This window comes from Ursus americanus, unplaced genomic scaffold (genome assembly GCF_024610735.1).
Source record: "Ursus americanus isolate L20-20 unplaced genomic scaffold, mUrsAme1.1.p SCAF_65, whole genome shotgun sequence".
NCBI classification, from domain to species: domain Eukaryota; kingdom Metazoa; phylum Chordata; class Mammalia; order Carnivora; family Ursidae; genus Ursus; species Ursus americanus.
The window spans coordinates 760694-788661 of NW_028273647.1; the positions used below are offsets into that span (position 1 = coordinate 760694).

Here is a 27968-nt window from a genome sequence, read left to right on the forward strand (position 1 = left end):
GAGGGTAAGGGGGATGGCAAGCTGGGAAGGCTAACTGGGATGTGGTTCATGGGCTGGGTATTCCTTTCAAGGCCATGGGGTCTGTCCTGGTTTTGCAAAGGCATCCGGAAAGTCAGTGATGTGGATGAACCTTTCTCTGTCTCCTGCCCCAGTGCCAGCTCCAGGGCTCCTTCCAGCGGCAGAGCCAGGAACAGGGCCTCCTATAGAGCTAGAGGCGACCCCGGCTCTGTGTCAACTGTCACCTGCGGTGTCAGAGCCAGCCTCCCCTCTGTCAGCTGTTCCAGAACTGCAACCCGTGCTCCCATCTTCTGCATGTGTGCCGGGTGCTGAGCAGCAGTCAGCTGGACCACCCTTTTTGCTGGAAAGTTTCACTCAAGCAACAGCCACAGAGCCCACCGCGGCCCCAGAGGCTTCCTGCCACCGCTGGGTCACCCCAAAGAACCAGCTGGGTGAGGAGAAGCCCGACCTCCTGGACTTCCCTCCCAGGCTGGTGGCAGAGCAGCTCACGTATATGGATGCGGTGAGCAGCTGGGCTCTCAGGGTGGGCCAGGGGCAGGCCTTCCTTCTGCTCTCACCTGCCCCACACCTGCCTTTCCCTGATGTGGACTCCTATGGTCTGGGACCAAATCTCAGCTCCACCACTTCCCAACCCTGTCAACCCATCAAGGCGCTTAGCCCCAAGCTTTCACTGTCCAGCTGCGGACTGTAGCGAGAGACCCTGATAAGCACTGATACGGAGGTACTAGGGAGAAGAAATGAGCCAGAATGGAGAGACCAATGGGCAGGCCCTGGTCCCGTGGGTGGAGGAGGGCAGCTCCCTGTGTTCAGTCAAGTCCATGGGTCACCCACTCATGTGCCTTGGAGGATGAGTACCCTCAGCATTGATTAGGCATCTGATGTGTCCATGAGGACAGGGCAGACGGAAGAACGTGTGGTTGCAGCTCCCGTGTGAGAATGTGCATCTGAAAGGGGGGAAGGACCAGGGGGATGACCAGTTGGAGGGGAGGGGAAGAAGCCCCCTTGGGTTGGACCACCTTGCAGTGCCACCTGGAGCTGGGAGTTCCTGAGCATGATCAGGGTGCCAATGCCCTCCTTCCTTCCCTTGCTCTGTTTGCTCCTGGGTCATTGTGTACTGGGTTCCCTCAGGGAAAAACAATGGAATGAAATCCACGGTCTCCAACCAGGCTCAGGCCAGATTCTCAGCTCCCTGAGGTCCAGCTCTGACCTGTGACCCCTACGTAGGACATGAGTCTTGCATGGGAAATGGCTGGGTGAACCAAGGTCCGCCTGTTCTCTAGGAGCTGTTCAAGAAGCTGCTGCCCCATCAGTGCCTGGGCTCCGTCTGGTCCAAGCGCAACAAGCCTGGCAATGAGCACCTGGCACCCACAGTCCGGGCCACTGTCGCCCAGTTCAATGGTGTGGCCAAGTGTGTCATCACCACCTGCCTTGGCAACCCGAGCATGACAGCCCGGGACAGGGCCATGGTGGTGGAGCACTGGATCAAGGTGGCCAAGGTATGCAACGGGAAGCCCAGCCGAGGTGCTCTCCTGAGTCTCGGGCACTGCTCTTCCCTTGATCAGGTCTCAGGGTGGAAGGCCCTGGTCTTTGCCCTAGGGACTGTGCAGTCCCTAGGCTCTTCCGTCCAGGGGCATGCTGACCTTGCCTTGCATGGCCCCATGCTGGGATGCTCCGTTTCTGCCTGGCTCCTTCCTTGGAGTGAGGTAAAATCTTCCTCCTCCTCTGGGCCTCACGTGTGCCCTTCGGCAGGTCCCTGGACAGCGGCTTCCTCCAGCAGGAGCACTTTCCCCTGAGGGGGACTGAAGCTTGAGAGCCAATAAGGTGCCGGCTCCCCAAGTGACATCCCATTCTCTTCCCTCCCCAGGCCTGTCAAACCCTGAGGAACTACTCGTCCTTACATGCCATCCTCTCGGCTCTACAGAGTGTCTCCATTCACCGCCTCGAGAACACGTGGGGGAAGGTTTCCAGGTGAGTAGGCCTCTGTCCATGGAGGGACCAGGATGAACGAGGGAGCTCCCAGAGGCTTGTCCTCTTCCCCCTCAGGCAGCTTGGACCTTCTGGGAGGCAGCAAACCCCGACCACAGGACCTGGGCTGGTGGGTAGGTCTCTCAGCCTTCCTGGTGAGGAGGCCACCATGCCTCCCGCTTTAGAAATCAGTTTTGCCAAATGTCCCACACGGGGCTGAACTGCATTAAATCTCTTCACGTGTTTCCTTGACAGCCACTAAGCTCTCTGCCCATTTGAACCCCAAATTGACCCAAACAGCGTTTCTCAATGAATATGGGAAGGGAGGCCCAGGACGAGCCACATGAGAGCTCCCTCCCATGTCCTACAAAGACCTTAGTGCTCAGAGGATCCCAGAAGAAACCCTCAACCAGGCAGGTTGACACTCTGGGGTTCTCAAAGAAAAGGCACTCGCACTCAACCCTGCCACATTATTTGTCGATTGATCGTGCCTCCCTTGCCTCTCTTCAGGAAGCCATTGAGGATCTTTCAAAAGCTGTGCAGCAAGGACAGCGCACAGGGCAGGAACCTGCTCATCAAGGTAGCCTGGAAGGTGCAGGTCTGGAAAGAGACGAGGGGTGGGAGGGAATAGGATCCTGAGTGGATGAAGTCGGGAATGGTCTGAAGCATTCCTTGGGGAGGGGAAGCCTTTGGCATGAATGTGGCGACAGCCTAGGTGCGGATGCCGTTGGCGGCGAGGGGGCAAGCAGGTGGTGTCCAAGCAGACTCCCTAGCCTACACACCCTCTCTCTCTGTGTTGACAGCTGGTCCAGGTGGGGGCCTCTACAAACCTGGAGAGCCCAGAGGACAGACCTGTGCTCAGTGATGGGGTTGGGCTGGGTTGAGGGCCACAACAATGATGAGAGTAATAGGACCCTGAGTCCTCAGGAGACCATGGGAGATAGGTGGAGTTGTCATGTTTCCCGATGAGAAAACAGGCTTGGGGAGGCCAGGCTGCAAGCTCAAGGTCACACATGGAGTGAATGTTGGAATGAGATTGTTCTGGAATCACTCACGGCCTGCTTCTGGATAATGGGGCCTCAGGATCAGTATGAGTTAGGTCAGATGTCTAGGTTCTGACGTCCAAGATGGTGGGGGCAAGTGGCCTGAGGGTATGATGGTCTCAAGGAACTTGTCCTTGGCCCTGCAGGAGCGACCATCCAATAGATTTGCCACCCTGGTGATGGCCCTCCGGGGAGCCCAGAAGAGGATGCAGAAGAAGGTGAGTGTGCCTGAGGCCCAGGGCCTCCAAAGTCAGAGGAGGAGGAGGGCTCCTCCCTGAGGGCTGGAAGCCTCCCAAAAAGGAAAGATCAGGAAGGGGGGGTCCTTCCCACTCCAGCTGCGGCTCCTGGGGCCACAGCTTCTACAATTCTTATTTCAAAAGGACCAGGAGGAGGGCCCAGAGTGGTCCATAGAGAATGGGTTTTGCGGGTGGGGAGGGACCGACCTAGTGCTCCATTCCCTGGCATTTTTGAAAAGCAGGCCCTGAAGGTGATGAGGAGGAGTCTGATGTTCTGGGAGGGGGAGGGGAAAGGGAACCCGTGGGGGGGAGGCTGCTAAGGGTCCTAGGCTGCTCCACGTGAGCCCCTGCGGTGGGCTAGGAGGCTGGAGCATTTTCAGTGGAGGGTCCCTGTGGACACCAGCGAGCAGGGACTCATCCCAACCCTCCCCCTCATGACACAGGGTGTCGTGCCTTTCCTTGGCACTTTCCTCACCGAGCTGGTGATGTTAGATACCGCCATGGAGGACTATCTGGAGGTGGGTGAGCCTGAGGATTGTGGGGGAGGGACCAGAATCCGGAGGTTTGGGAGCAGAACGCCCCTGCACTGAGCCCTGAGCTCTCAGGACTCGGCAAACCTCTCCTCATGACAGCCTCACGGCTACCCTGTGAGCCTGGGGGCTGTTGCCCATCTCAGGGATGAGCGAGGTGAGGCTGCAGTTAGGCCACGGCTCCCGGTGCCGAAGACTGGTGAAGCAGCAGAGCTTCCTGAAGGCAAAGCTGCATGAGGTCTGTCTGAGTGGACCTCAGCCTCCCCCGGTGAGTTTGCCCGTGGGGGGAGAATGAAGTCAGGACCCTCCACGTCAGCAAGCACCTCAGTAGCCGCAGCAGCCCCTTCCTGCCTGAGGCTTCGGCCTCCCCTACTGTCTTCCGAGAGGGTGGTGCTGCAGGGTCCCGACCTGTAGCCAGTCCATCTGCCCCATGTCCTCCTTTCTCTGGACCCCAGAGCCTGGCCTAGATCCCAGGCCCACTATCTGTGTATGCACGGCCCCCTCACGGGTCCTGGCCATGGTGCAGCATGAGAAGGGATGGGAATCAAGTGCTCCTAAGAACCAGGGGCCTCATTCTGATGGACTTTGTCTGCATTCCAGGGGAATGAGATCAACCACCAGAAAAGAAATAAGGTGAGCATATGTGGCGCTTCCCGCAGGGAAGGGTAGGGAGTGGGCCTCAGAGATGTCCCTGGGAAGAACATTGCTTGGCTCCATCCCCTCCACCTCACATTTCCTGGGATCCCTTGAGAAGAAAGCTGTGCAAGTCCCATCCCGTTAGGAGATGGGGACAGAGCATGGCATCCAGGAGGACTTCCCGGAGGAGGGGCTACTGATACTCACCTCTGAGAACAGGTGGAGACCGGATGAATCTGCAGGGAGGATGGCAATGTGTGCCAGGACCTGGGATGGGTGCCCGGTCCCGATGCTCTACCCTCACCAGACCCTGCAGCTCCCCGCCCCCCCTCCCAGGCTCCCTATACATCCTGTGCTTCTCTCTCTGCTCAGGAATATCAAGTCATGACAGACATCATGCTGCTCCAGGTGGCTGCCGAGAATTACACCCTAGAGCCCGAGGATCCTTTTTGGGCCTGGTTCCAGGCTATGGAGCCGCTCAGCGAGGCTGAGAGGTGAGGCCCATCAGGAGCTGGGTCGGTGAGGTTCGGGGTGGCCACTCCTGGGATCCTCCTTCCCTGGGCAGCCTCAGGCCTTGTTGCCGGGGCGCCAGACTCCAGCTGTGGGCAAACACTGGCAGGGACTCTTGAATGGAAGCTCCTGGGCAACTCACAGGTGTCCCTCTGTCCTTAGCTACACCCTGTCCTGCCAGCTGGAGCCCCGGTCCTAGCTGGTCAGCAGCACTCAAGAAGGAGAAGAACTGGCCGCAGTCAACCTCAGGGCTGAGCAAGTGTCCAGTGGCCCTGCAGGGATTCCTCAGCAGCTGCATCCTTGCGCCCATTTACTCCACACCCCTTCCCCCCATCTATTTCCTTATGTAGGGGGCACCATTTAGTTGTTTTAAATAGTACCGTGATAGATTTGCATGTTAGGAGATTAAAGCCCTTGTTTTGTTTTAGAGCCCGGTGTGTGGTTTGGGTCTTTTACTTCCTACAGTAATGGAAAACTTGCACAGACTCTCATATTCGTTCCTGACCTAGGAAATCTTCCAGAGTCATCAGCTACTGTATGTGGGAGGAAGGAGAAGTGCCAGCCCTTCTCCCTAGCCACTGGAGGGCACCCCCAAATCCCCCTTACTCAGAGCACGGGTCCATTTCAGTCAATGAATTTGGGCAAACAGCAGAGACAGCCCCTCAGAACTCCTGAGATTTAGAGGTTGCAGGGACTTTCCCAGGAATAGCAACAACCACTGAAAGTGGGAGTCTTTAAGACTTGTACGCCCCAGAACTCCTTCCTGCCCCAGGACTGGGGTTGCCTTTCTCCGCTCTAAGGCCAGGAAGACTGTGTCCTGCTCCTTCCGTTGAGATGCTTTTTTGGTTTTGTGTTTGGTTTTGTATTGCCCCCGTATTTGGAACTTGTCATATTGTAGTTCAATCTCTGGAACTGCATCAGCACCTAGTGGGGAAAAACACGGAAGGAGATCAAATCCTGCGTGTGAAGGGGACAAAGCCAGAGGAAGATAATTTGCAGATGGACTCAGGGCAGGCAGGACTTTCCAGCCTCAGTCTCCCCGTTGGCCGTTTACCAAGTTTGGAATCTTTCTGGGATTCTTGTCAATGATCTCTGGATTCCCTTTCCTGCTTGTTTTGTGTGATGGGAAAAGATGGGAGGGGTACCTTAAAGGGCACACCTGAGCCTGGTTCCATGAGCATCTATGCTGACCTAGGAGCCAGGATTTCCAGCCTTCGTGCATCTCCTTATGCGGTTCTTCTGAAGCAGCAGTTCCCTCCAGGCCCCAGGCTCTGCGTCCGATCCATGGTAGCCACTGTTCCCTGGCTGGCATCTGGTGGATCAGGGATGGGTTCTCTCTTGCCAGGATAATGGGTCATATCCTTTTTTTTTGAAGTTTTTTTTAATTTATTTGACAAAGAGCAATAGTAAGAGATTGAACACAAGCAAGGGGAGTGTGAGAGGGAGAAGCAGGCCTGCAGCGGAGGAGCCTGATGTGGGACTCGATCCCAGGACTCCGGGACCACACCCTGAGCTGAAGGCAGATGCTTAATGACTGAGCCACCCAGGCGCCCCTCATTTTCATTTTCTTAATGACTAATGATGTTACACATCTTTTCATGCATATAGTTGCCATTTTAAAACCTTTTTTGGGAAAGTGGCTGTTCAGGTCTTTTGCCCTTAAAAAAAAAACAACTTGGGTTTTCTTAATATTGAGTTATAAGAATTGTTTATATATTCTAGATACAAGTCTTCTTCAGATATATGTTTTGCGAATATCTTCTCCCATTTTATGCATCATGGAGGATTTTTGAGAATCAGGAAGGTACGGCCTGGGGGGCAGATAGTACTCCCAGGCTGGTGTGTTTCATTCTAGAGTCTCTGATACTTTCGTAGCTGCTTCTGCTGCCAGACCTTCCTCCAATTCTCTCTCACCACAGTGACATGGAAACATCATGTCACCTCCACCTAAAAACTGCAGGTCAGCTCTGGCCTCCACTGCCCACCCTCCACCTCACTGGAAGCGATGGTGCTCACCTCCATACTTTTCTTCCTTGTTTGGTAACACATAGGAGCAATTTTTTCCTTGTATATCAGATTATCACATTATATGCCTTAAAAACATGCACTTTTGTCAGTTATAGCTCAATTTAAAAAATCGAGCATCATGTAGCGTTACTATTGCTGCATAACAAATGACCCCAAATCTTATCGTCCAAATAAACACCCTTTGTTATTGCTCGGAAGTCTACAGTTCTGCTGATAGAAGGCAAGCTCAGCTGATCTCAGGCGGGCTCGCTTGCACACCTGCAGTCATATGGAATCTCAGTCTCTCTGTAAGTGGTTCAACAGAATCCAGCCCCCATATTACCATTAGCCTGCTGTTTCTGTCTCTATGGTTCCAGTTCATCTAACCGCATTGCTGTACTAACACGGCTTCCAGCAGCCTCTGGAATCCCTCTCATGTGCTGCTGGGCCCAGAGACGGCTTGTAGACCTCTAGGATTGTCTTGATTTGGTTCTCTGAGAAGCAGACCCTGAGAAAAACACTTAAGTATAAGTAGCTCATTTCAGGAAGTTGAGAAGTGGAGAAGGAAAGGAAGGTAGAGGGGCAGCCAATACAGTGTCTGTGTTAATGAAGAGGCTACGACTGAGAAACTGGGGCACAGTCCCACTGGGGATGTGCTTCTGGATTGTCCCATCTAAGGGACAAAGAATGGAACCTTTGTTGAGGTTGAGAATCATCTGGTGAGAGTTAACGTGAGCCTCTTTCCTCCTTAATCAGGGTTTTGACTCTGAGGCTTCTCCCTCAAGGCTTTACTGCAAAGGAGTTGCTGGCCGTGGAGGCTGGGTCTAGTCTTGTCAGCTAGGTTCCCATTTAACTATTTTAAGTCCACTATAAGTAGGTGATATTTACCTGGTGGGTAATCACAAAATGCAAATGGACTCAAAGGATACCAGAAGGAAGTCTGACCTGTTTTCCTTCGTGGCATAATCAGCTAAAGCCCCTCCCACCCCCTTCAGGGACCAAGGGGGCTGGATTTCTGGATTTAAGGCTGCTGGTGTGCCAGTAGTGCATTGGCTGCACCTGTTAGCGCTTTCCCGTGGGCAGCAGGATGGAATGCCCATCAGAAGCCAGCACTCCATCCTCTCGTGCATGCATCACCAAATAGAAATCTGCTTTTAATGAAGCAGCAGATATTTTTAGTGATTTATCAGGAAACGTTTTGTTACATGGGATGATGGAATACGGCAGAACATTCACGTAATCCCTGCGGCCTCATGATTTGAAAGTCTATGAAGGAATTTAAGCAGTTGGATGTAAGCAAGCTTAACAGTAGGAAGAGCACAAAATGGCCTAATTTATCAGAAGATATTGTGTTAAAACTTGCACAAGGTGGCTTCTGAGCTTGCTGTGCTCAAAAAATGAACAAGGGTTGTGACAAGTCCCTGCTTCAGATCCACTGATTCTCTCCCAGGCTCAGACTAAATGTTTCTGGGCCTGCGTATTTTTCTGCCTTTCAGATTTTCACCCTCTCACAAGACTGTGTTGGACCACCATTTTGGCTCTTGTCCCCTCCCCTGCCTATCACCAGCCACGCTTTCAATCTGTTGTAGAGATGGATACCACTATGAGTATCTTCTTGCTTTCCAGGCTGAATTAGCCCCACCAGTATCAACGTTCACACCCGGGTTAATTGATTAACACATTCATTTGTTTCAGGAAGTAGTGTTGAAAGTATCTGTGTGACCAACATTAGGGGGCTCAGCAAACACAAAGCCCCAATATTTACTTACACTCTCTTGATGTCAAACATTCCAGTTTGAAGGTGGGGGGGGAACAATGTTCCAGTTTAAAGGCCATGAGGCCGGAGGGATTCTCTGTAAGTCAGGAAAGGGAAGGCCTCTTTGTTCTATTCTGGCCTTCAGTTGATTGCATGTGGCCCACCCACACGGAGAGGGCAATCTGCTTCACTGTCTGCCAATTTAAATGTTAATCTCATTCAGAGACACCCTCCACAGACACAGCCAGAGCAATGTTTGACCAAAATATCAGGGCGCCCCATAACCTAATCAGGTTGACACATCAAATTAACCATCATATTATTCTTCATTTCTTTCAGCAGCTCCAATTATGGATGTGCCTTAGTTTATTAAATCAGTCTCTGTTCATGGACAGTTGATTATTTTTAATCTTTTGTTATTGTGAGTAACTCTGCGATGAACAGCCTTGGGCACACATATTCATTTGTTTGCCACTGCATCGATGGTTCAGCTTCCCAGAGGTGGGATTTCTGGGTAAAAGGGAAAATGCATATGTAATTGCCCCTTCCTGGAGACTGTACCACTTTGCGTTCTACCAACAATGCCTGAAAGCCCTTGTTCCATGGGGAAACAGGGATCCATGTTTGGTCAAGGAGAACACCATCACTCTTGGCTATAGAGATTGCTTTAGGACCAAGCTGGCCAATGGGAGTGATCAATGGGAGTTTTTTGTGAAAGCATCAGGACACAGAAGCTGTCTCTCCCTGGGGATGGCTCAGCTAGGTGTTGTAAACCTCCAGTGTCTAGGGGCAACCACATAGAGAAAGCCTGGTCAAGAATGATACAAAGAAGTAGTGCCGAGAGACGCAGAAAGGACAGTAAGATGGAATCCTGATGGAATAATAGAGCCCCTGGATCCAGCTGGACCTGAATCAGAGGCTATTCCTACACTTATTCAGTTATGAGACCAAAACTTCAGTGTTTAAAAGCCAAATACAATTTCACCTATATGTGGAATCTAAAAAGTAAAACAAACAAGCAAAAGTGCGGAAACAGAACCATAAATAGAAACCAGTGGCTGCCAGAGGGGAGGGGGTTGGGGGATGGGCAAAACGAGTGAAGGAGAGTATAGGCTTCCAGTTATGGGATGAACAAGTCACAGGGATTAAAAGTACAGCATAGGGAATATAGTCAATGGTATTGTGATAGCATCGTATGGTGACAGATGGTAGCTACACTTGTGAGCATAGCATAATGTATAGACTTGTCCAATCACTATGTTATACACCTGAAACTAACATAAAGTGTATATCAACTCTACTTCCATTTTCAAAAAGTTGAAATGAATCCATTTTCCTAAAACCAAGAGAGTCCTAACAAATGCAGCATGCCGCACAAAACAGGATTTCTGCTTTCACAGTAATTTACAATTGAAATGAAGGCATAAAGATTGAGCTACCCTATGATCCAGCCATTGCACTACTGGATATCTACCCCAAAGATACAGACGTAGTGAGGAGAAGGGCCATATGGACCCCAATGTTCATAGCAGCATTGTCCATGATAGCTAAATCGTGGAAGGAGCCAAGATGTCCTTCAACAGATGACTGGATTAAGAAGAGGTGGTCCATATATACAATGGAATATTACTCAGCTATCAGAAAGAACGATTTCTCAACATTTGCTGCAACATGGACAGCACTGGAGGAGATAATGCTAAGTGAAATAAGTCAAGCAGAGAAAGACAATTGTCACATGGTATCACTCATCTATGGAACATAAGAACTAGGAAGATCGGTAGGAGAAGAAAGGGATAAAGAAAGGGGGGTAATCAGAAGGGGGAATGAAGCATGAGAGACTATGGACTCTGAGAAACAAACTGAGGGCTACAGAGGGGAGGGGGGTGGGGGAATGGGATAGACTGGTGATGGGTAGTAAGGAGGGCACGTATTGCATGGTGCACTGGGTGTTATGCGCAACTAATGAATCATCGAACTTTGCATCAAAAACCAGGGATGTACTGTATGGTGACTAACATAATATAATAAAAAATATTATTATAAAAAAATGAAATGAAGGCACGAAAAACAATGAGAACAACGCAAGACAGAGTATTATCAGGTGCTATACTTTCTGTTATAGACTGAGCGCCATTAGTCCTTCCGAAGTCAGAGGAAGGGCAGGCAGTGGGCCGTGAGGTGATAGGATTTGGGTGGGTGGGACTTTGAAGAGCTCCATAATCCTGTGCCTGCAATTTGAAATCTGATATGGTCTGAGAACCAAAGTTTTTGTAGTGTTGGGGCAAACTTGTGTTCAAGGTGGAGGTGAAGAAATTTTAAACTGTCAGCTTAGGGGCTATGGCCTCAGACCCTGCCAGGGGTGATAGATATGTCACTTTTGGTAGATGTACAGTTTTACACTTCCAACGTCTGAACTATTTAAATTCTGAAACACTTTTGGCCCTACAGAGTGCCTAAAAGACTGCTTCTGTGCTTCATGTCTCAGGGAAGTGAGGGGATGTGTTTTCTGAGGCCTCGATGTTGGGGTGGGTGACCCCAAGGGAACCCCAGAGGCATGACTTGAAAGGCACCCATCCCATGGGCAGCAGGAAAAAGATAGGATGCCTTAAGCACTTGAGATGTATAAACTCTCCGTGTCTCCAGTTTATAAGTCTCTACTACCATCCCAGTGGGGCTGCTGCGTAAAACTAGTCAGACTGTGACCTGCACAAAGTTGCTTTATCAAGGGAGGAGGTGGGATAACATCCAAGCTGGGCCACCCTTCACTGGCCACGTGGGCGCTCTGGCGCCGGCCACCCATTCAGCACTGTTGGGTGATGTGATGGTGGTGGCGACAGTGAGGCAGAGGGAGCATTATTAGGCCTTGTGCTTACTATTGACCAGTTAGTGTCCTCTCCCTGACCACTGCCCATTGGCACATGGGCCTGAGCTATCCCTGGCCTTCCTCTCTGCAGTCTTGGAATGGCCTAACAGGCTGCCCCCCAAGCCATGGGCTCCTCTAGGACAAGGACCATTGTCCTCCTCATGTCTGTATTTCCCAAGTGCCTGACATGCTTAGCATAGAAAGGGGTGAGTGAACTACGTCCGTTGAATGGTGACTGTCCATTGCTAGGGTGACCCGAAGGTCAGAGACTCCCTTAACCACAGCTCCCTTTTGTACATTTCCCCACAGAGACTCCCAAGGAAGGGGCTGCACCCACACGGCCGTGGGTGATCCACAGCCTCTTCTCACCGAGGGCATCCACGCCTCAGCCTGGGTCAGCTCTGTGATCTGTGGGCTGTTCAGACCTTAGGGGCCAAGAGGTGTCTGACTCCTTTGTCGGCTGCAGGGACAGGAATGAAATCCAGCAGGATCTCCCAGGAGCTACACAATCTGTGGTTTCTTCAGTGGGTGTGATGAGAAGCATCCAGGACGCCATCAGACTGGCTCAGGGGCAGGGACATGGTCTCTGCGGGCCCTGACCTGGAGCCTCCCACCATTGAGAGAGAGCAGCTCCTCTCGTTTAGGAGCAGAGTTTGGGGGATCCCAGAGTCTTCCCTTAGGAAGAGTCCAGGCTAGGTACCTTAGCCCCTTATCCTAAACCCAAGTTGCTGTGCCTGAGTGGTGAGCTGGCCCATTGAGCTGGAGTTTCTCTTCTGTGCAGTGTTTTGTCCTGATTCTCTGTTCCTCTCCTCTCAGCCATGCGGGTCTTCTTGGCTTTTTGCTGTGGGGTCACTTCCTGAGGTGAGATAGGGACTGTAGACCAGGATGTGCCTTAGGCTGGCCCACTTTCCTTCTTCTTCTTCTGGAGCCCAGTAGCTGGTGGGTGGGTCAGAACCCTGTGAGAGGGCCTGGGTCGTGAGGTTTGATGAAATGGGTGGAAATACTTCTGTGATGAGAAGATTGAGGAGAAATGAGCCCTGTGGAAAGTGAATGTGGCGGGCAGGAAAGAATGGGGATTTAGACAGGGCCCTGAGAGGACCTCCCCATGCAGGGCTCTGGCTACTGGCCCTCCCTGAGACCCACTGCTGCATTTGGCAAGGGGGCAAGGGTGGCCATCTGGGCAGGACTGGCAGGGCAGGTGTGGGAGCAGCAGGAGCCGCACCCTGAACCAGGCAGGCAGGGCCTCGCCATCTGGCCATAGGAAGAACTCCTTCACGGTGCTGGGCCCTGTCTGGCCTCCAGGCCACACTTTGGGCAGAGGGGTGAGAGAACGGAGCCTTCCTTGCTTTGCTCCCTTTTCTCAGATCTTCAACAGGAAACACCTGATCTAATTAGGAAAGAGGGACGGGGAAGGGGCCCTAATTGGATGAAGCTTTGAGCTGCCTGTGACCATCTGCGCAGTGTGTCCTTTGCCTCTATCCTGCCAAGATGTGTGCGCGCGCGTGTGTGTGTGTGTGTGTGTGTGTGTATGTGTGTGACAGAGAGGCAGAGAAAGAGATGATGTGAACAATAAGACAGGCACCCTGGATGCACTGAAACTAGGGCTCTTGTTCTTAGCTCATGGAGAGGCTTCTGGGGTTCATGAAGCTCCAGAAATTGTGTGCAAATATTTGGGTGCATGAGCATTTTTCTGGGAAAAGGCTCAGAGCTCCCAGATTCTCACAGGGGTTCACAGGGCCCAAAATATCAAGAATTTTAAAAAATAGATACACCTCATACATGGCGTCCACGTGGACTTGGATCCTCCAGGCCCAAATTTGGAAACAAGTGAAAGACAGGTAGAAAGAGGAAAGGGAAGGAAACGTTGAGGGTGTCTGAAGTCAAACCAGACATCTCTGCCTCAGGGTCAGGAGGGCGAGTAGGGGCTGCTGCTGCAGGATCGTGCCAGGATTTCTATAGCATTAAGTGACACTGGCCTGGGTGCTCAAAGGGACCCACCACCTAGAAGACCTGGTCCTTGCCTTTTTTGAGTTTGTTGTTCTTGCTTTTTCTTCTTATAACTTCCACTGAGTCTGGAGTTCTGATCTGTTTATTTTGCACATGTCCTCCGAGGGAGGCAGAGGGAGGAAAAGAGAAGGGTCCCGGACCTTTGCAGACTGGTTAGATCTCTTAACCCTTTGGGGCCTGGGCTGGCCATCTTTGCTGCCATTGGTGCTTTGCTGGGGTTGGGGGGCTACTGCTGAGGCCTGCGCTACCAGGGGATTTTATGGCAGGCCCGTCCACTCCTCCCACTGCTGCCTCCTCATGCTGTGGCACTCTTTTGGGAAGGCATTTGCAGCTTGTTGGCTTGGTCAGTGACTCAGTGACACCTCAGTCAGCCCTGGAACTCCACCTGTTGGAAGCTGGGAACGGCTAGGGCGCTGGGGAACATGGGTGGGAGCAGCTGGCTGGGGCCTGGGGCTTGGAAGGGTAGCTGTTGCCCCCTCCAGCTTGCCCTCCCCGCAGAACCAGCGGGACGCTAATCATGCGAGAGCAGAGGGGGAGCCCAGTCCCTGCATGCAGCGAGCCTGCGTTTCCTCCAGAGTCTGGGGCGCAGCCCCGGGGCTTCACAGCACCTCAAGGTACCTCACTCTTTTGGAGTTTGCTTTGTGGCTGTCACTGTGAGCTCCTGGAGGACCCAGAAATTTGGTCTTTTCATCTTTAATGATATAATGGCAGACAATTACCTAATACCTACCGTGTGCCTGGTACCATTTTGAAGCAGCCGATATGTTTTAGCCCCGTAGCTTCTGACAACCCTATGAGGAAGATTCTGTTATTATCCCCAGGTGATATAGGGAGACTGAAGCACAGGAGTGTTGGATCACATGGTTTCACAGCTAGCCAGTAGGAGAGCTGAGGTTCACAGCCAGGTAGCCTGATGGCAGACTGGCTGCCGACACCATGCCATGGGACCATGGCACCTTCAGGGAGCCCTGCAGACAGGAGATGGGAAGTGTTCACCGAGCATGGGAAGGAGACTCAGAGAAGGAATGAAGAGTGCATCCCGTGCTGAGTTCACCATTTCCTGAACCTGAAGGCCAGCACTAGCCACCCAGTCCTGAGGTGGCCCCAGACACACCTTAAAAGGGTTGTTGACGTCCATTGTGTGTCTGTGATGTTCGAATGTCTTACAAGCATGACATTTCTTCGTACTTAGAAAAAGATGATAACAAATTTGTTTCATGTGAAGGAGTTTCCATGGCAGATAAAATTGGGAAGGGCGTTGCAGGAAGTGGGAACAGAGGGTGCAAAAAGTTTGATCTTGGGGAAGGTAAATAGTATACCATTTCCAAAACTGACAGACTTTCAGCAGAGAAAGGATTTCACGGTTAAATACTTTGGAGAAATGCCGAGTTAAACAAAATTAGACAGCTCTCTTTGCTACACGATTGCTCAGAGCCTTTAACATGCTGAAGTGTATTTTAAATCTACGAGTAGAGGAGAGAAGATGCTACATTTCCCAAGTTGTCTGGAAAATCTGCAGCAAGGCACTGAGAGTCAGGAGACCTGGGTCGCAGTCTTGTCTCTACTGATGCCGTCTGTGTACCCTGTCAAGCACCTAAACTCTGGGCTTTAGTGTCTGAATAGAAGAGATCAGCAGCAGGGCTAACATCTATCGAGCACTGACTCCATTCTAGCCTCCAAACTAAGGACTTTTACACTCATTGTCCTCTTCCCAATCCTATGAGATATTCTACAGGAGAAAAACCAGAGGCTTCCAGATGTCAACTGAAGACATGGAGGAAAGGGGGAGGGGTAGACTTTGGGGACCTTGCAGAGCCCAAATCCTGTGGCATGTGCCCCCTCCTAGCTCCCCTTGGACTGGCAAGCCCCATGGGTGGGGTCAGGAACTCCTAGCAGGGTCCAGCTGCAGAGCGGAAGTTCACGCCAGATGGTGGGCCTGCCAGCTATCTCAGGAGAGGCTGAGGCAGGAAGGAGAGCCAAGCAGGACAGCGGCTCTGGGAGGGGCACTGCCCAATTGGAACAGGCACAAGAGCCTGGTCTGGAGCCTTCTAGACGGCAGGAGGGAGGGGATCTGGTTGGCAGGAGGTGTGGGGACAAGGGGACCTCTGAGCAGCAGCTACTTGCCTACTAGTTTGGAAGTATTTCAGCCTTTCAGTAGCATTCTGTCTACCAGAGGGTTTGCCTAAATATTAGCTCTGGTTTTAGGGGCCTTTCCTGCCAGTTCTTCCTTTTTGCCCTTGAACCATAGGCTTTGCTCCCCATTCAAATGTTGGTTCTCCTGACAGCCTGCTCCCACAGCAGCTCCTGGTCTGTCAGAGTGGTCAGAGTGGGGGCGAATGGGGATCTGAGAGTCTGTGTCACTCCAGAAGATAGAGTCTGAGGAGAGGGAGACCTTTGGAGCATCGAGTAAATGTGCACTGAGCGCCTACCCTGTGCCAGGCCCTGTGACGGATGTGGTATACCACAGTGAGTACAGCAGTCAGGTAAAGGTCCCATCAACAAAATAAGTCAGGGTAGAGCAAAGGTGTCAGAAGCCTGCAGAAGCAGCTTTCCCCCACAGAGCAGTTTCACCTCCTCACGTGACCTGGAAACCACTGGGAAGGCAGCCCTGGCCTCTGACAGGGATCCTATGTGCCCACGGTGGGTGCCCTTCTTGCCAACCTTCCAGCAGGTGTTTCTGCTTCTGCTCCGGACTCCCGGCCCCATGGGTGGCTCCTCTGGGTGACCCGCCTAGGGCGGGGGGCTAGGGTTTCCTGGAGCAGGGTGTGGAGTCAGGGATGGAACAGAGGAGCCATTGAGCTGCCCACAGAGCTGCCGCCTGGTTGCCTACAGGCACCGTGGGCTAGCCCCAGGGAGGCCCGTGCTGGGCCTGGGAGGGGTCACAGCTCAAGTCCAGCCCGGGACTCCAGTGGGAAGGGCACTGGCTTGGTCAGGGAAGGGCTGGGGGAGGGGGGGGGGCTCTGTAGAGTTGGGGGGACTGGGGCTTGGGCCAGGCACTTCTCACTGAGCAGCTTCCCGGGACTCAGTGCCCCCCATCCCTGTGACCCCTCCCAGGCCCAGCACAGGCGGGGGGGGGGGGGGCTCAAAAAACATGCAGGAGGGGCGCCTGGGTGGCATAGCGGTTAAGCGTCTGCCTTCGGCTCAGGGCGTGATCCCGGTGTTATGGGATCGAGCCCCACGTCAGGCTCCTCCGCTATGAGCCTGCTTCTTCCTCTCCCACTCCCCCTGCTTGTGTTCCCTCTCTCGCTGGCTGTCTCTATCTCTGTCGAATAAATAAATAAAATCTTAAAAAAAAAAAAAAACATGCAGGAGGAGTCTCTGTGGTGGGCAGGCAATCAGTCCCCATAGCCTCCCTGCTCAATTGGCTCCCACAATCCTGATCTGGCCCAGACCCAAAGCCTCCACCAAGGATGGAGAAGAGGCAGGAGTGACCCCTCCTCATGCCGCAGGCCCCGGAGCCACCTCCTGTCAATGCCTGTCAACTCAGTGTGTGGTGCTTCCCCCGAGGTGCTGGCAGCCCTGGATGGGCTGGGCTCTGTCTCCACCTCAGCCTCCCCCCTTCGAGAAGCCTGTGCCCAGCTTGGAGAAAAGCTCTATTGTCCTCAGCTGCACCCCGCCCTGAGCACCTTGAGCTCTTCCTCAGGGCGTGTGGCTTAGAGTTCGCTCTGCCTTGACTGGAGCAGGGACGGAGGGTTGGTCATGAACCACTTGTGAGGGAGAAAGGGGCAGTGTGGGATGTGGAGGGTCAAGGCTACGCCTTTCCTGTTCTTGTCCTCCAGAAACCAGGGGATTTCAGCAGAGCCCAAACCCTGGCTTTCTTCAGGGCTGTCCTAAGGTGGTCTCTCTCCCAGAACGGCCAAGATCCCCACTGGGGGCAGGTTGGCAGCATAATATTGCACAAAGGACACAAGTTCCAATTGGGTTCCTCCACTTACGTGGAACAGTCTTGGGCACGTTGTTCCCTACCTGCCCTGAGCCTCCGTTTCCTTAAAATGAATATAATAATACACATATGACATGCTGATGAATGTTCTCAGGATAAACCAGCAGAACTGTGCCATAAAGTGAGTAGTTGGCTTTTCTTTTCTCGCTGGTCCGCAAATTTTTCTTTGTTCAGCATCTGGGATTGAACTTGTGGGCATGGACCGAGTTAATCTCTGAGCTGCCTGCTATTCCCTACTTGTTCTTTGAATTCCTCCAACACCTTTGTAACTGGCTCTCTGAATTAATTCCCTCTGTTGAACCATCTGGTGTTAAACACCTCTATTGCCCTGCCTAGACCCGGACTGAGGCAGGCCTTAATGCTCGGAGCTTCATCCTGGCCATTTAACCTACGGGATGGCCCAGAGGCACAAAAGTGACAGAAAAGGTAGATCTGCCACTCTGCTGGCAGCCTAGTAGGGGACTCTGCAGAGGAAGACCCAGAGCTTGTCCCCATCCAAGCTCAGAGCCTGCCCTTGGATACCTCGGGCTCTGGGTCTAAGACATTCTCTCCAGGACTCACTCCCATGGACAAAGCACCTGGGGAGAAGCAGAGCTGTCTCTCAGATGTCTGAAGCCTGCTCTCCTCACTGTCTTCCCACAGTTGGCAATCCTCGAAGACTACGCGGACCCATTTGATGTTCAGGAGACTGGCGAAGGCCCAGCAGGAGCTTCAGGAGCCCCAGAGACGGTCCCTGAAAATGATGGCTACATGGAGCCCTATGAGGCCCAAAAGATGATGGCTGGTGCGTGATGGAGTCAGGCTAGGGGATTGCTCTCTGAAGCCTGGGTATTTGCACAACAGGCTCTGGGACCCACAAGACTAGGAGTGGTTCCATGATCCCTTTACTGGGTCCTTGGAGACCATGGGTCCACCGTGGACCCCCTTGGGTCCTTGGCCACTGCCTTCAAGAGAGTCGTCTTGGAGAAGGAGCGATGACCTGTGGTGCCTGAGATGTGAGGTGGTAGAGAAGGCCACCAAAGGTCAGGCAGATAGAGTGAGGACAGTCAGGAAGGGCAGGACAGTGGTTGGACCGGGAGTCATGGAACCCAAAAAGAGAATCACTAACTTTAGGGAAGGTGGTGAACTTGAGATGATGTGATGTCAGAGTGAAACATCTTTATGGCAATTGGAACCACATGGCTTGAGAAGGGCAAGCCTGTCAAGGAGCGGGGGCAGACAGCAACGAATAAGACCTGGTCTTGGGGAGCAGAGCAGAGGTCAAGAGAGGATCCAGGGAAAGAGTGAATGGGGGTGATCCGAGAGGAGGACAGGGGTGAGTCAGTCCAAGGCAGGATGAAAGGAAGGTTTGCTCAGGGGTAGTTTTAGTGTTGGGCATACTGAGGAGCCAAGATGAGAGGGGCCACAGGGGCAGTGAAGGGCCTCAAAGGCTGGAACGAGGCATTTGGACTTGCTCCAGAAGAGGAGGGAAACTAATATGAATTCTCAAACAAGACAGAAACAGGATAAATATGGCATTTTAAGGGGATTATTGAGGCTGCGGTGTACAGAACAGACCAGAAGAACTGGGCATCAGAAAGATGAGTTAGCAGTTGTGGAAATTGCTGAGGCTTTAAGGGAGCAATAATTAACATGGCTTTCTTCCCCTCCTGAGCTTGGAGATCATTGAGAAGTCAAATCAAGGTAACAGACTGATGAAGACAAGAATGTCAGTTTTATTACTGATAAAATAGATTGGAGAACATGACTTAGCTGTGTCTCCCACAATGGGCTGCTTAATACTTCACAGAGTTAAACTTGCCCACTCGGGCTTGGGCCATGAGGCACAGCTGTAAGCCCTCTCACGGGGGCCAGGAGAAGAAAGAGCCAGAAGGCAGAGCTGAGAAAGAGAGCGAGCATCTACGGGTGATCAGATAAGCTGCTCTCCCTCCTTGGGAGAGGGGTGGGGGCCAGAGAGCGGTCAGGAGTGTTCTTCCACGGAGCTCGTGGAAACGTGAGCCGGGAGAGTGGAGGTTCACCCTAGTAGTAATCTAGACGTGGAGAGACGAGGGTAAGAGTCATCGGGTACTGGTGGTGAACAGGTGGCATTTAGACGCTGAACGGGGGCCAGGACCGACGAGAGCAGTGTAGTGGACGGAGAAGGAGAAAGTGGGAGGGAGACTGCCCTATTTAGATCAGAGGGGTGTGTACCCCTTGGAGGCCCATGAATGCCCTGGAATTGTATATGGAAATTTGCACATTTTTCTGGGGAGTAGCCCCATAGCTTTTATTAGATTTTCACTGGGGTCAACGATCCCAAAAAGGGAATCACAGAACTGACTAGAAGAACTTCTGGGGAAAGTGGCAAGTTTGAAACATTAAAGTGAAAGATCTTGAAGGTAACCGGAAGTGTATAGGGTGCCATGAGACTGGGCAAGGATGTGGGCGAATTAAGACCTGGTTCTGGGGAACAGAGACCGAGAGGGGCCAGGGGAAGAGTCCAAGGGTGATGGGAGAGGACAACCACGAAAATGACTTGTCAGAGGGGACAGTTTCAAGGAGGGAGTGATCAGGAGTATCTGGGCAACGAAGAAGGATTTTTGGATTGTCAAGTGATACTGCTTGGGATGCAAAGGAAGAACTGGAGCTGTGTAGCCAAAAGGAGGTGGATTAGGAGAGGACCCTGCCTCCGTTTCCAAAACGTGTAAGCCTCATTTCCTAAGCCCTTGCTGGCCACCTAAGGATCTCTTTCTGTCTTTCACTCTGGTGCTTCTCTGCCCCGGCCTCCATTGGATCCCATGCTTTTGGAACCCCAGAGGTGTTTTAAGGGCAAGGGACCCCAGATGTCTGGCCACTGGGTCCCCAAAGCCAGTGGCATCTCTTCTGAAGGAGGCTTGGTGTGTTGTTGAGGGCGCTGCCAGAGGAGCTGAGGAGGGCAGCCAGGGATGCTCTCACACCTCCCCGCCACCTTGCCCTGGCAGAGATCCGGAGCTCCAAGGAGACGGCAGCTCAGCCCCTGCCTCTATATGACATGCCCTGTGAGCCAGAGGAGGAGGGGACCACCCCAGAGGGTGAGGGGGCCCCCTAGCCCCGGGAGTCCGGGCTGCCAGAGGATGGCGAGAGGCCCCCTGAGGAGTATGACCAGCCCTGGGAGTGGAAGAAGGAACAGATTTCCAAAGCCTTTACAGGTAAGCCCCTGGCTGGGGAGGGTGGGCCTGCTGGGGCCTCTAAACAGCTCTCCAGGCCCAGGGGCAGGGAAGGAGTGGACCCCAGGGGTTGGGGGAGGCCCAGCAGCTGGGCTCCAGGGAAGCACGGTTGAGCGCATCACAGAGATTGGTGAATTGGGCAGTGTGGGCGCGGCACTGTGTGCGGGGTCAGGGAACGGGCACAGGAGGATGAAGGGTCTCCCTGCATCACCACCTCTCAGAGGCCAAGAGGCTTAGGCCACTTCCGTCTTTTGGGAGACAGGGCCTATTTTAAAATAAAGAAATTCCAAACAAAATGATAAAACTTGTGACATATGTTAAATACTTACATTTAACAAAAGAAGGCATTGAACACCCAGACACGGAAAACGGTTGTGTGTGTAACCTTTCGAGAACCCAGCCCTGAATCAGAGAGCTGTGTCTCCCAGTAGCAGACTGTGCCAGACCAGGGACGCCTGTGCCCCGGGGGGGAATTCGGAGGAGCAGGAACTGGTGGGGAGAGGGAGGCTGTGAGAAATGCCCTTTGTTGAATGAGGGTTAGGTTTCTCCTGTACCAAGCACCCCAGCGCCTATCCCAGGCCTGGAGTCCCACCTGGGAAGGTGTGTGTTGGTGGTCTGAGTGGGTGCTGCTGCAGCCTGGAGAGCCTGGAGAGTGCTTTAGCTCCTGGGTTCTTGATTCGGTGAGAACATAAAGGATGTAAATGCCATTCGACTTCACCCCCACTCCCAGGGCCCCCCACCCCTCCTTGGGCATGGGGCTCATCCTGGAGCCAGACTCAGCTCTCTGCCCTGTCCTCCCCTCCCTGGCAGCGAGTAGGAAACCACAGGCTTCTGATTTGTTTCCGGTAAAGCATGCACCATTGAGTGGGACCGTTTATCTCCAGAAGTCTCCTTGGAGAATCAATACTGTTTGGATTGCTTAATGGGGAAATCTATGCTCGTCATTAGGAAACCTCGTTAGCAGCCCTGCAGCCGCCAGTGGCATCCCTCTCTTAATTGTCAGGGCTCGGGATTGAGGGTGTGGGGGGTAAATTTCAATAAAACATCTGCCCCCACATCGGAGTATTCATGACAGCCTGGAGCTGGGCTGTCCGTCTCACTGCCCATGGCTTCCCAGGCCGTGGGGAAAAGGAGGAAGGGCGGCAAGTCTGAGGGTGCCAGGAGGCTGTGGGAACCTGGGTGTGGTGCTGGGAGGCGAGGGCAGCTCGTTGTCCCTCGTTTCCTCCTTTCCTGGTCCTTTTGGGCCCTGGAGGCTTATGAGGGTTCAAGTGAAGGGGACCCACACGGCTGGCAGGGCAAGACTCTGCCTCCGGCTATTTGCTACCTGTGCCTCCCCCCTTCGACTACGCAGCCTGGTGTGGTCACTGTGGCTCCATCCAACCCTCCGAGAGTCCTGCTCCCCCCTCAGAACCCGTCCCTGCCTCTGCTCTGACCCTCCTCCTTTCTAGGCTATTCTGTGTCCTGGCTCTGGGTTTTGGTGTCTCAACCTCTGCCTCTCTCTGTCTCTCTCTCTGTCTCTGTCCCTGTCTGTGTCTCTTCTCCCTGCTGCTACTGGCTCCAGTTGACATTAAGGTCATCAAAGACCTGCCTTGGCCTCTGCCGGTGGGACAGCTGGACAGAAGCTGCTCCCTGCCTGACGGGGACAGGGACATCTCCGGTCCGGCCTCACCCCTCCCTGAGCCCAGCCTGGAGGACGGCAGCGGTGGGTCCTGTGGGAGCTTCTGGCCAGGGTGACATGTCCTCTCACACCTCAGGCCCTGTGGGCTTGGGTTGGCAGAGCTGAAGTGGGGTAGGGTTTGGAGAACCTGGAGGAAGAAAGAAGGGACAAAATACACATTCCTCCTTCCTCCCAAAGGTGTGGGGAAGGTGTCTCCTAAAGGAGTCTCTTTCTAAATATCTTGCCCACCATGCCACAGAAATCCACTATTTTACATTCACTTCTTTGTGAGTATTTTGCCTGACCCAATCCTTTGGCAATGCAAGTAACTCTTGAGGTGGGGGTGATGCTAGCATAGGAAGTGTCTGACCCCTTCGGGCAAGGGACGGGTCTGGTCCTTGCATCTGGTGACTGAGAGACAGGAAGGTCCTGAAAGTGCTACAAGGAGAGAAAAAGCCCAAATGAGGAGAAAGGAAGCACCGAACACTTCATCTCTGTCAGTTTGGTACAGAACGGGCAGCCAAGTGCTTGTGAGCGCCTGTTTGTACATTTGTGCCTGAGTGTGAGGGCTACTTTGTAAATGCAGGATGAAGGAGGGTCTCCATCGCCTGTCCGTGGGTGCCTGTGCTCATGTGACCCACTGGCTTCCTCCCTCGTGCTGGCTCAGTGGTGGGCCTGCCCTGGTCTGGGAGGGCAGAGCCGCCTCAGCTGGGTGTCTCCGGTGGGGGCGGCGAGCCTGTGGGCAGCAGCCCTGGGGGCGGGGGAGGGGCGGGCCGGCGGCGGCTTGGGGCAGGATGAACCTGTCAGGATGGCACCAAGGGGAATCGGATAATTGTTCTCAAATGCATAAGTCACTTCGACAGAATGGCTTGGCAGGGTGATATGGAGAACGGTCATGAACTCTGAGGAGGCGAAAGAAATGATATTATCGGCGCTGAAGCCTCCCGGAGGGGGAATGGAACAGGGGAAGGCAGGCAGCTGCTCCAGAGGGAGAAGTTTAAGTGGTTTCTCATGTTGCTTCTCTCCCCTCTCCTCCCACAGCGTAGGGACTGGTAGGCGCGGTGTGGCCTAGGAGGGCTGCGCCCCACCCCCACAGCCAGTCAAGCCCAGGAGCATGTCCCACCCTTCCAGAACATTCCTTTGACCCCTTTTGGCAGAAAATGGTGGAGCCCTGGTTATTCTATAGGGCTCTATCTCTAGGGTCCTCAGAGTCTATGACTGGTATATTCCCCACAGCCCAGTTTGAAGGATCTGAGAAGAGCTGCCTGTCACCTGGCCGGGAGGAGAAGGGGCGGCTACCTCCCCGACTCTCTGCAGGGAACCCCAAGTCAGCCAAGCCCCTAAACGTGGAGCCCAGCAGCCCCCTTGGGGAGTGGACAGACCCAACATTGCCTCTGGAAAACCAGGTGTGAGTGTCTGTGTCCAGCTGGGGACTCTCTCCCCTCCCTTCCCCTCCTGCCACTGGCTTGCCTGCAGGGGACACCCAGAATGGGTGGGCCAGGACGGCGAGGGACCCAGCAGAGATGCCCCCTTCCTCTCTCTTGTCCTCAGCTGGTACCACGGGGCCATCAGTGGAACAGATGCCGAGAACGTGCTCCGGACGTGCAAAGAGGCCAGCTACCTGGTGTGCGACAGCGAGGCCAGCAAGAACGATTTCTCCCTGTCCCTCAAGTGAGTCGGGGTGGGCCTGCGGTAGGCAGGATGGGCTTGTGAGGATGGCACCAAGGAGGATCCATGGGAAGACAACCAGCAGGACAGGAGAAGACTCCAACCTTCCCCCCATGCCCAGCCAAGCTGGGGAGAAGTCCATCCCCAGGAACTTTTGCTGACTCTGGGCCCTAGGGACCTGGAGCAGTCTGAGGCTCCTCCCCTGACCTCAAGGAGCTCAGAGTCCGTTAGAGGAAACAGTCAAGCTACAGTGTCCAGCTCCAAAGTTTATGTCACTTACCAGCTGTGTGCCCTGGGGCCCCCTTAACCTCTCTGGGCCTCAGTTTTCTTACTTATAAAGTAGGGGAATAATAATATCTACCTTATAGGGAAGGATCCAATGAAATAATATATGGGAGGCACTTAACATGGTGCTAAGTGCTAAATAAATTATCACCTTCATCTTTATTAATGGCAGTCCAGATGTTCTTGAAGCACCGGCAAGGAGATAGGAACTTTGCCTGAGGGGCTCTGCAGGGGGAGGCGGAGGCTGGATCCTGGAAGGAGGGTGGAGCAGTGGACACAAAGCTATCGTTCACTCTGAAGAAGTGGGCAGGAGGACCGGGCGCTAGTGGCTGATAACTGAGTTTTAAAGGATCCAGGAAGATGGGGGAGGCAGGGCGCTCCCTTCCCATCAGCCTTCCTCCTAGGGAGTAGATAGACACAGAGAGGTACTGGCCTCCTACCAGAATGGCCAGCCCTCCCCTCGGTATCCAGGAGTCCTGCCCGATAGAGCCTGCCCCCCACATGGCAGCCTGTCAGATGGTGGGTTCATTCGCATCGCCCCCATCACTCCTGGGACATCTGTACCACCTCCTACCACATTTCTCAGGGGCATTAGAATACAGGTATACCCCCACTTCAAACAAATGCAATATACAGCAATGTGGGACTATTAAACAGACATTTGCGGATAATTATTGAACTTCAACTAAAAGATAATGGGAAAATGCCAGTCTAGAGTCAAACAACCTGAATTTTATTCTTGGGTTTCATAAAACTAGCTTTGTGACCCCAGGCAAATCATGGAACCTCTCTGGGCCTTGGTTTCTCCCTTTGCAAAATGCATTGATGGGTACCTCTTAGGTTTCTTGCAGCTCTCATACTCTGCAACTGTCATAAAATCAAAGGAGCATTTAGGAAAAGTTCATCTGTCAAAAATCTGATATAACCCTAGGAATGTGTGTTGCTTTAACAGTTAAGAGTCACAGAGCACCTACTGTGTGCTGAGCCGTGTATTCACCATCTCCAAACCAACTGCCGACCTGGAAGATGAATCTCTTTCTTATAGACAGAAAGAAATACAAAGAGGTATGTGACTTGCTCAAGGCCACCAGGTAACAAAGTGCCAAAAGCAGGATTTGGACCCAGTTCAGTTCAGTCGGACTACAAGAACCGCACTATTCCATTGCATCGCTCCACCAGTCCTCAAGTCTGGAACAGTCCAAGGCTGAGACGGCAAGGGTCTGGCTCTGTGAAAGGAGCAGGGCGGGGCTCAGCCTTATCCTGGGGAGTAAAAGGGGAGGCAGGCCTGGGTGCTGCTTCGGCCCAGGCTGATCCAGCCCCACCAGCAGCTGTCCACCAGAGCCTCGCTTGCATATAAATGGCTTCTCTGAAATACGATTAAGGTTTCTCTGCTCTCTGTAACGGAAGGGCTTTCACTGGTGATTAAACAGCTTCCTCCAGAAGCCATGTCAGCTCTGGCCCTACCGCCCAGCTAGTCCCACCCAGACTCCTGAGGGTTGGGCAATGACTCTGCTTGGGACTTTATCCCAGGAGGTCAGTTATCCAGATGGAGGCTTGTTGCCACTTTATTGCCCTTTTTGGCCAGATCTGTCCCTCAAGGAGAAGATATAATGTAGTTTTGGGGAGAGGTGATTATCCCAAGTGGATTGTGGTTAGGGGGTTTTCTCCAAACTGTGAGAGGGAGAGGGAAAGCAAGGCCCAAGCTGCTGCCCACAGCTTTGGGCCTGGGCCATGGCATAGGGCAGACAGGGGAGGGGGACTACTCACTGCCTCCCCTCTCTACCACCCCCAGAGACTGCACATTTTCCTCAGGCCCTTAGCTCCCTTCCCCAGGGCCTGCGTGGTCACTGTCAGCCTCAGCCATTATCTCCGGCCTACAGAAGAAGGATGCCCCCCCCACCCCCCACCCCCGCCCATACACACATACACCCAGCCTGGGGCCCCCAGCAGGCTTTAGGGCACAGTATCCTGGGGCAGGGAGAAGGAATTGGAAGCATGGGTGATAAAGGACTGCTTTTTTCCTGTCATCCCTTTCCTCTCTTCAGTCATCCACTCTCCATCTTCACTTGTGGGCCCAGTGAAATGGGTCCCGTCAGAGGCCTCTTTGTACGCAGGCAGGGGAGGGAAATGAGGTTTGTCAGCCTCACCTCATATGAGGGCCCCCCTCACCGGTCCTACCTCCCATACTAGTTTCTGAGCCCTGCACTTGTCCCCAGGTAGGCTCTGGCCCCGAGAGACAAGTATTCAGGCTTCAGGGCTCCCCCAAACACTGCTTCCTCCTTGCTGTGGACCAGGCCTGGTAGCTTGGGCAGACACTGTTCTTGCTCGGGCCCCACCCCCATGCTTTCTCTCTAAGACAGGGTGCCCGGACAGCTGGGAGCCGGCCAGAGCTCTGAGCAGCAGGGTCCTTGTCTTGCGGGCAGGGCCAGGCACTGATGTGGATTTCCTGGATTGTGTCAGGGAGCTGGGAGAGGCAGTGGAGCCTTTCTCTCTGAGGGAGGGAATGGAGTTACAGCCTCACCGGTGATGGCATCCCAGGCTGAAGGGACAGAGGAGCTGGGGGCTTGGCCCAAGGCCCAGTTAGCAGGAGGGTAAAGGGATATCCCCAGGACAAGGCGGTTGAGCCTCCCCGGATTTGGGGTGGGCTTCCAGAGCAGCTAGCTCACCCCCTCCCCTGGTTTCTGCAAGAGAGAGCCTCAACCAAGATTCGCTCGGTTGTCACATCTGTCCACACACGGTCCTGCCAAGGATGTTTGTGTCTCCACATGCGTCACTAGGAGCCCCCACCGGTGTCGTCCCCCACAGCTCAGAGATGGAGAGGGTAGACCAGCTTTGGCCACACAGGTTGGAGGGCACCGGTGCTCGGGTCCCAGGGTCTGGGGCAGGGAGAGGGGTCGCTCCAGTTTCCACTTGCACACGCCCTGTACACTCACTACACACACATTCTTGGCACACCCAGGGCCCTCACCACAAAGCCAACGCCTACGGTTACCTACTCACAAAATCCCCTCTGCCTCCTCTCTGTTTTCTGGACCGACCTCCACCTTCCCTAGTCACCTCCCCACACAGCTGGCTCAGAACAGCCACATTTGCTGCGGGCGTGGGGGAGGGCAGGGGGACTGGAGAGGGCCCCTACTCACCAGGGTCTCCTCTCCTCTTCCCAGGAGCAGTCAGGGCTTCATGCACATGAAGCTGTCCCGGACCAAGGAACACAAGTACGTGCTGGGCCAGAACAGCCCACCCTTCAGCAGCGTCCCTGAAATCGTGCACCACTACGCCAGCCGCAAGCTGCCCATTAAGGGGGCCGAGCACATGTCCCTGCTCTATCCTGTGGCCATTCAGACTCTGTAGATGTGAGGCCTGGGCACTGTGACAAAGCTGGACCCAGGCCTGCGCCCATCCCCTGGCTGAGGGCGCTGGCCCTTCCCAGGGACATGTTCTGTCAAGTCTTTCTTCCCCTCTCCCAGAGATCAAGTGAGACCTGCAGATTCCTTAATTTATTCTAAACGGGAAGGCCCCAGGAGTAAAAGGTTGTCTGGAGCGGAGGACAGAGGAATCCCTGGGGAGAGAGGATAGCCCCTGGAGGAAGGGGGCTTCAGAGCCGCTGGTCTCCGGAGGAGTTTAAGATCCGCAGCTGCCCCGCCTCTTCTGCCCCCAGG

General features: G+C 53.5%; 1 protein-coding gene and 1 pseudogene across 2 annotated transcripts; both read left to right on the forward strand.

Moving 5' to 3' along the window:
• The first annotated feature begins 17 nt into the window (after window positions 1–17).
• On the forward strand, window positions 18–11994 carry LOC148106770 (ral-GDS-related protein-like). The gene is made up of 4 exons (XM_087860458.1): window positions 18–520; window positions 1299–1514; window positions 1883–1986; window positions 11874–11994. Exons 1-4 carry the CDS (start codon window positions 119–121, stop codon window positions 11992–11994), a joined length of 843 nt encoding a protein of 280 aa, XP_087716584.1. The 5' UTR covers window positions 18–118.
• LOC148106771 (SH2 domain-containing adapter protein F-like) lies at window positions 3723–27795 on the forward strand (annotated as a pseudogene). Its single transcript, XR_015723551.1, has 7 exons — window positions 3723–4425; window positions 4801–4922; window positions 18157–18298; window positions 20475–20681; window positions 23593–23764; window positions 23908–24027; window positions 27474–27795. The product of XR_015723551.1 is annotated as an SH2 domain-containing adapter protein F-like (transcript).
• The last annotated feature ends 173 nt before the right edge of the window (window positions 27796–27968 follow it).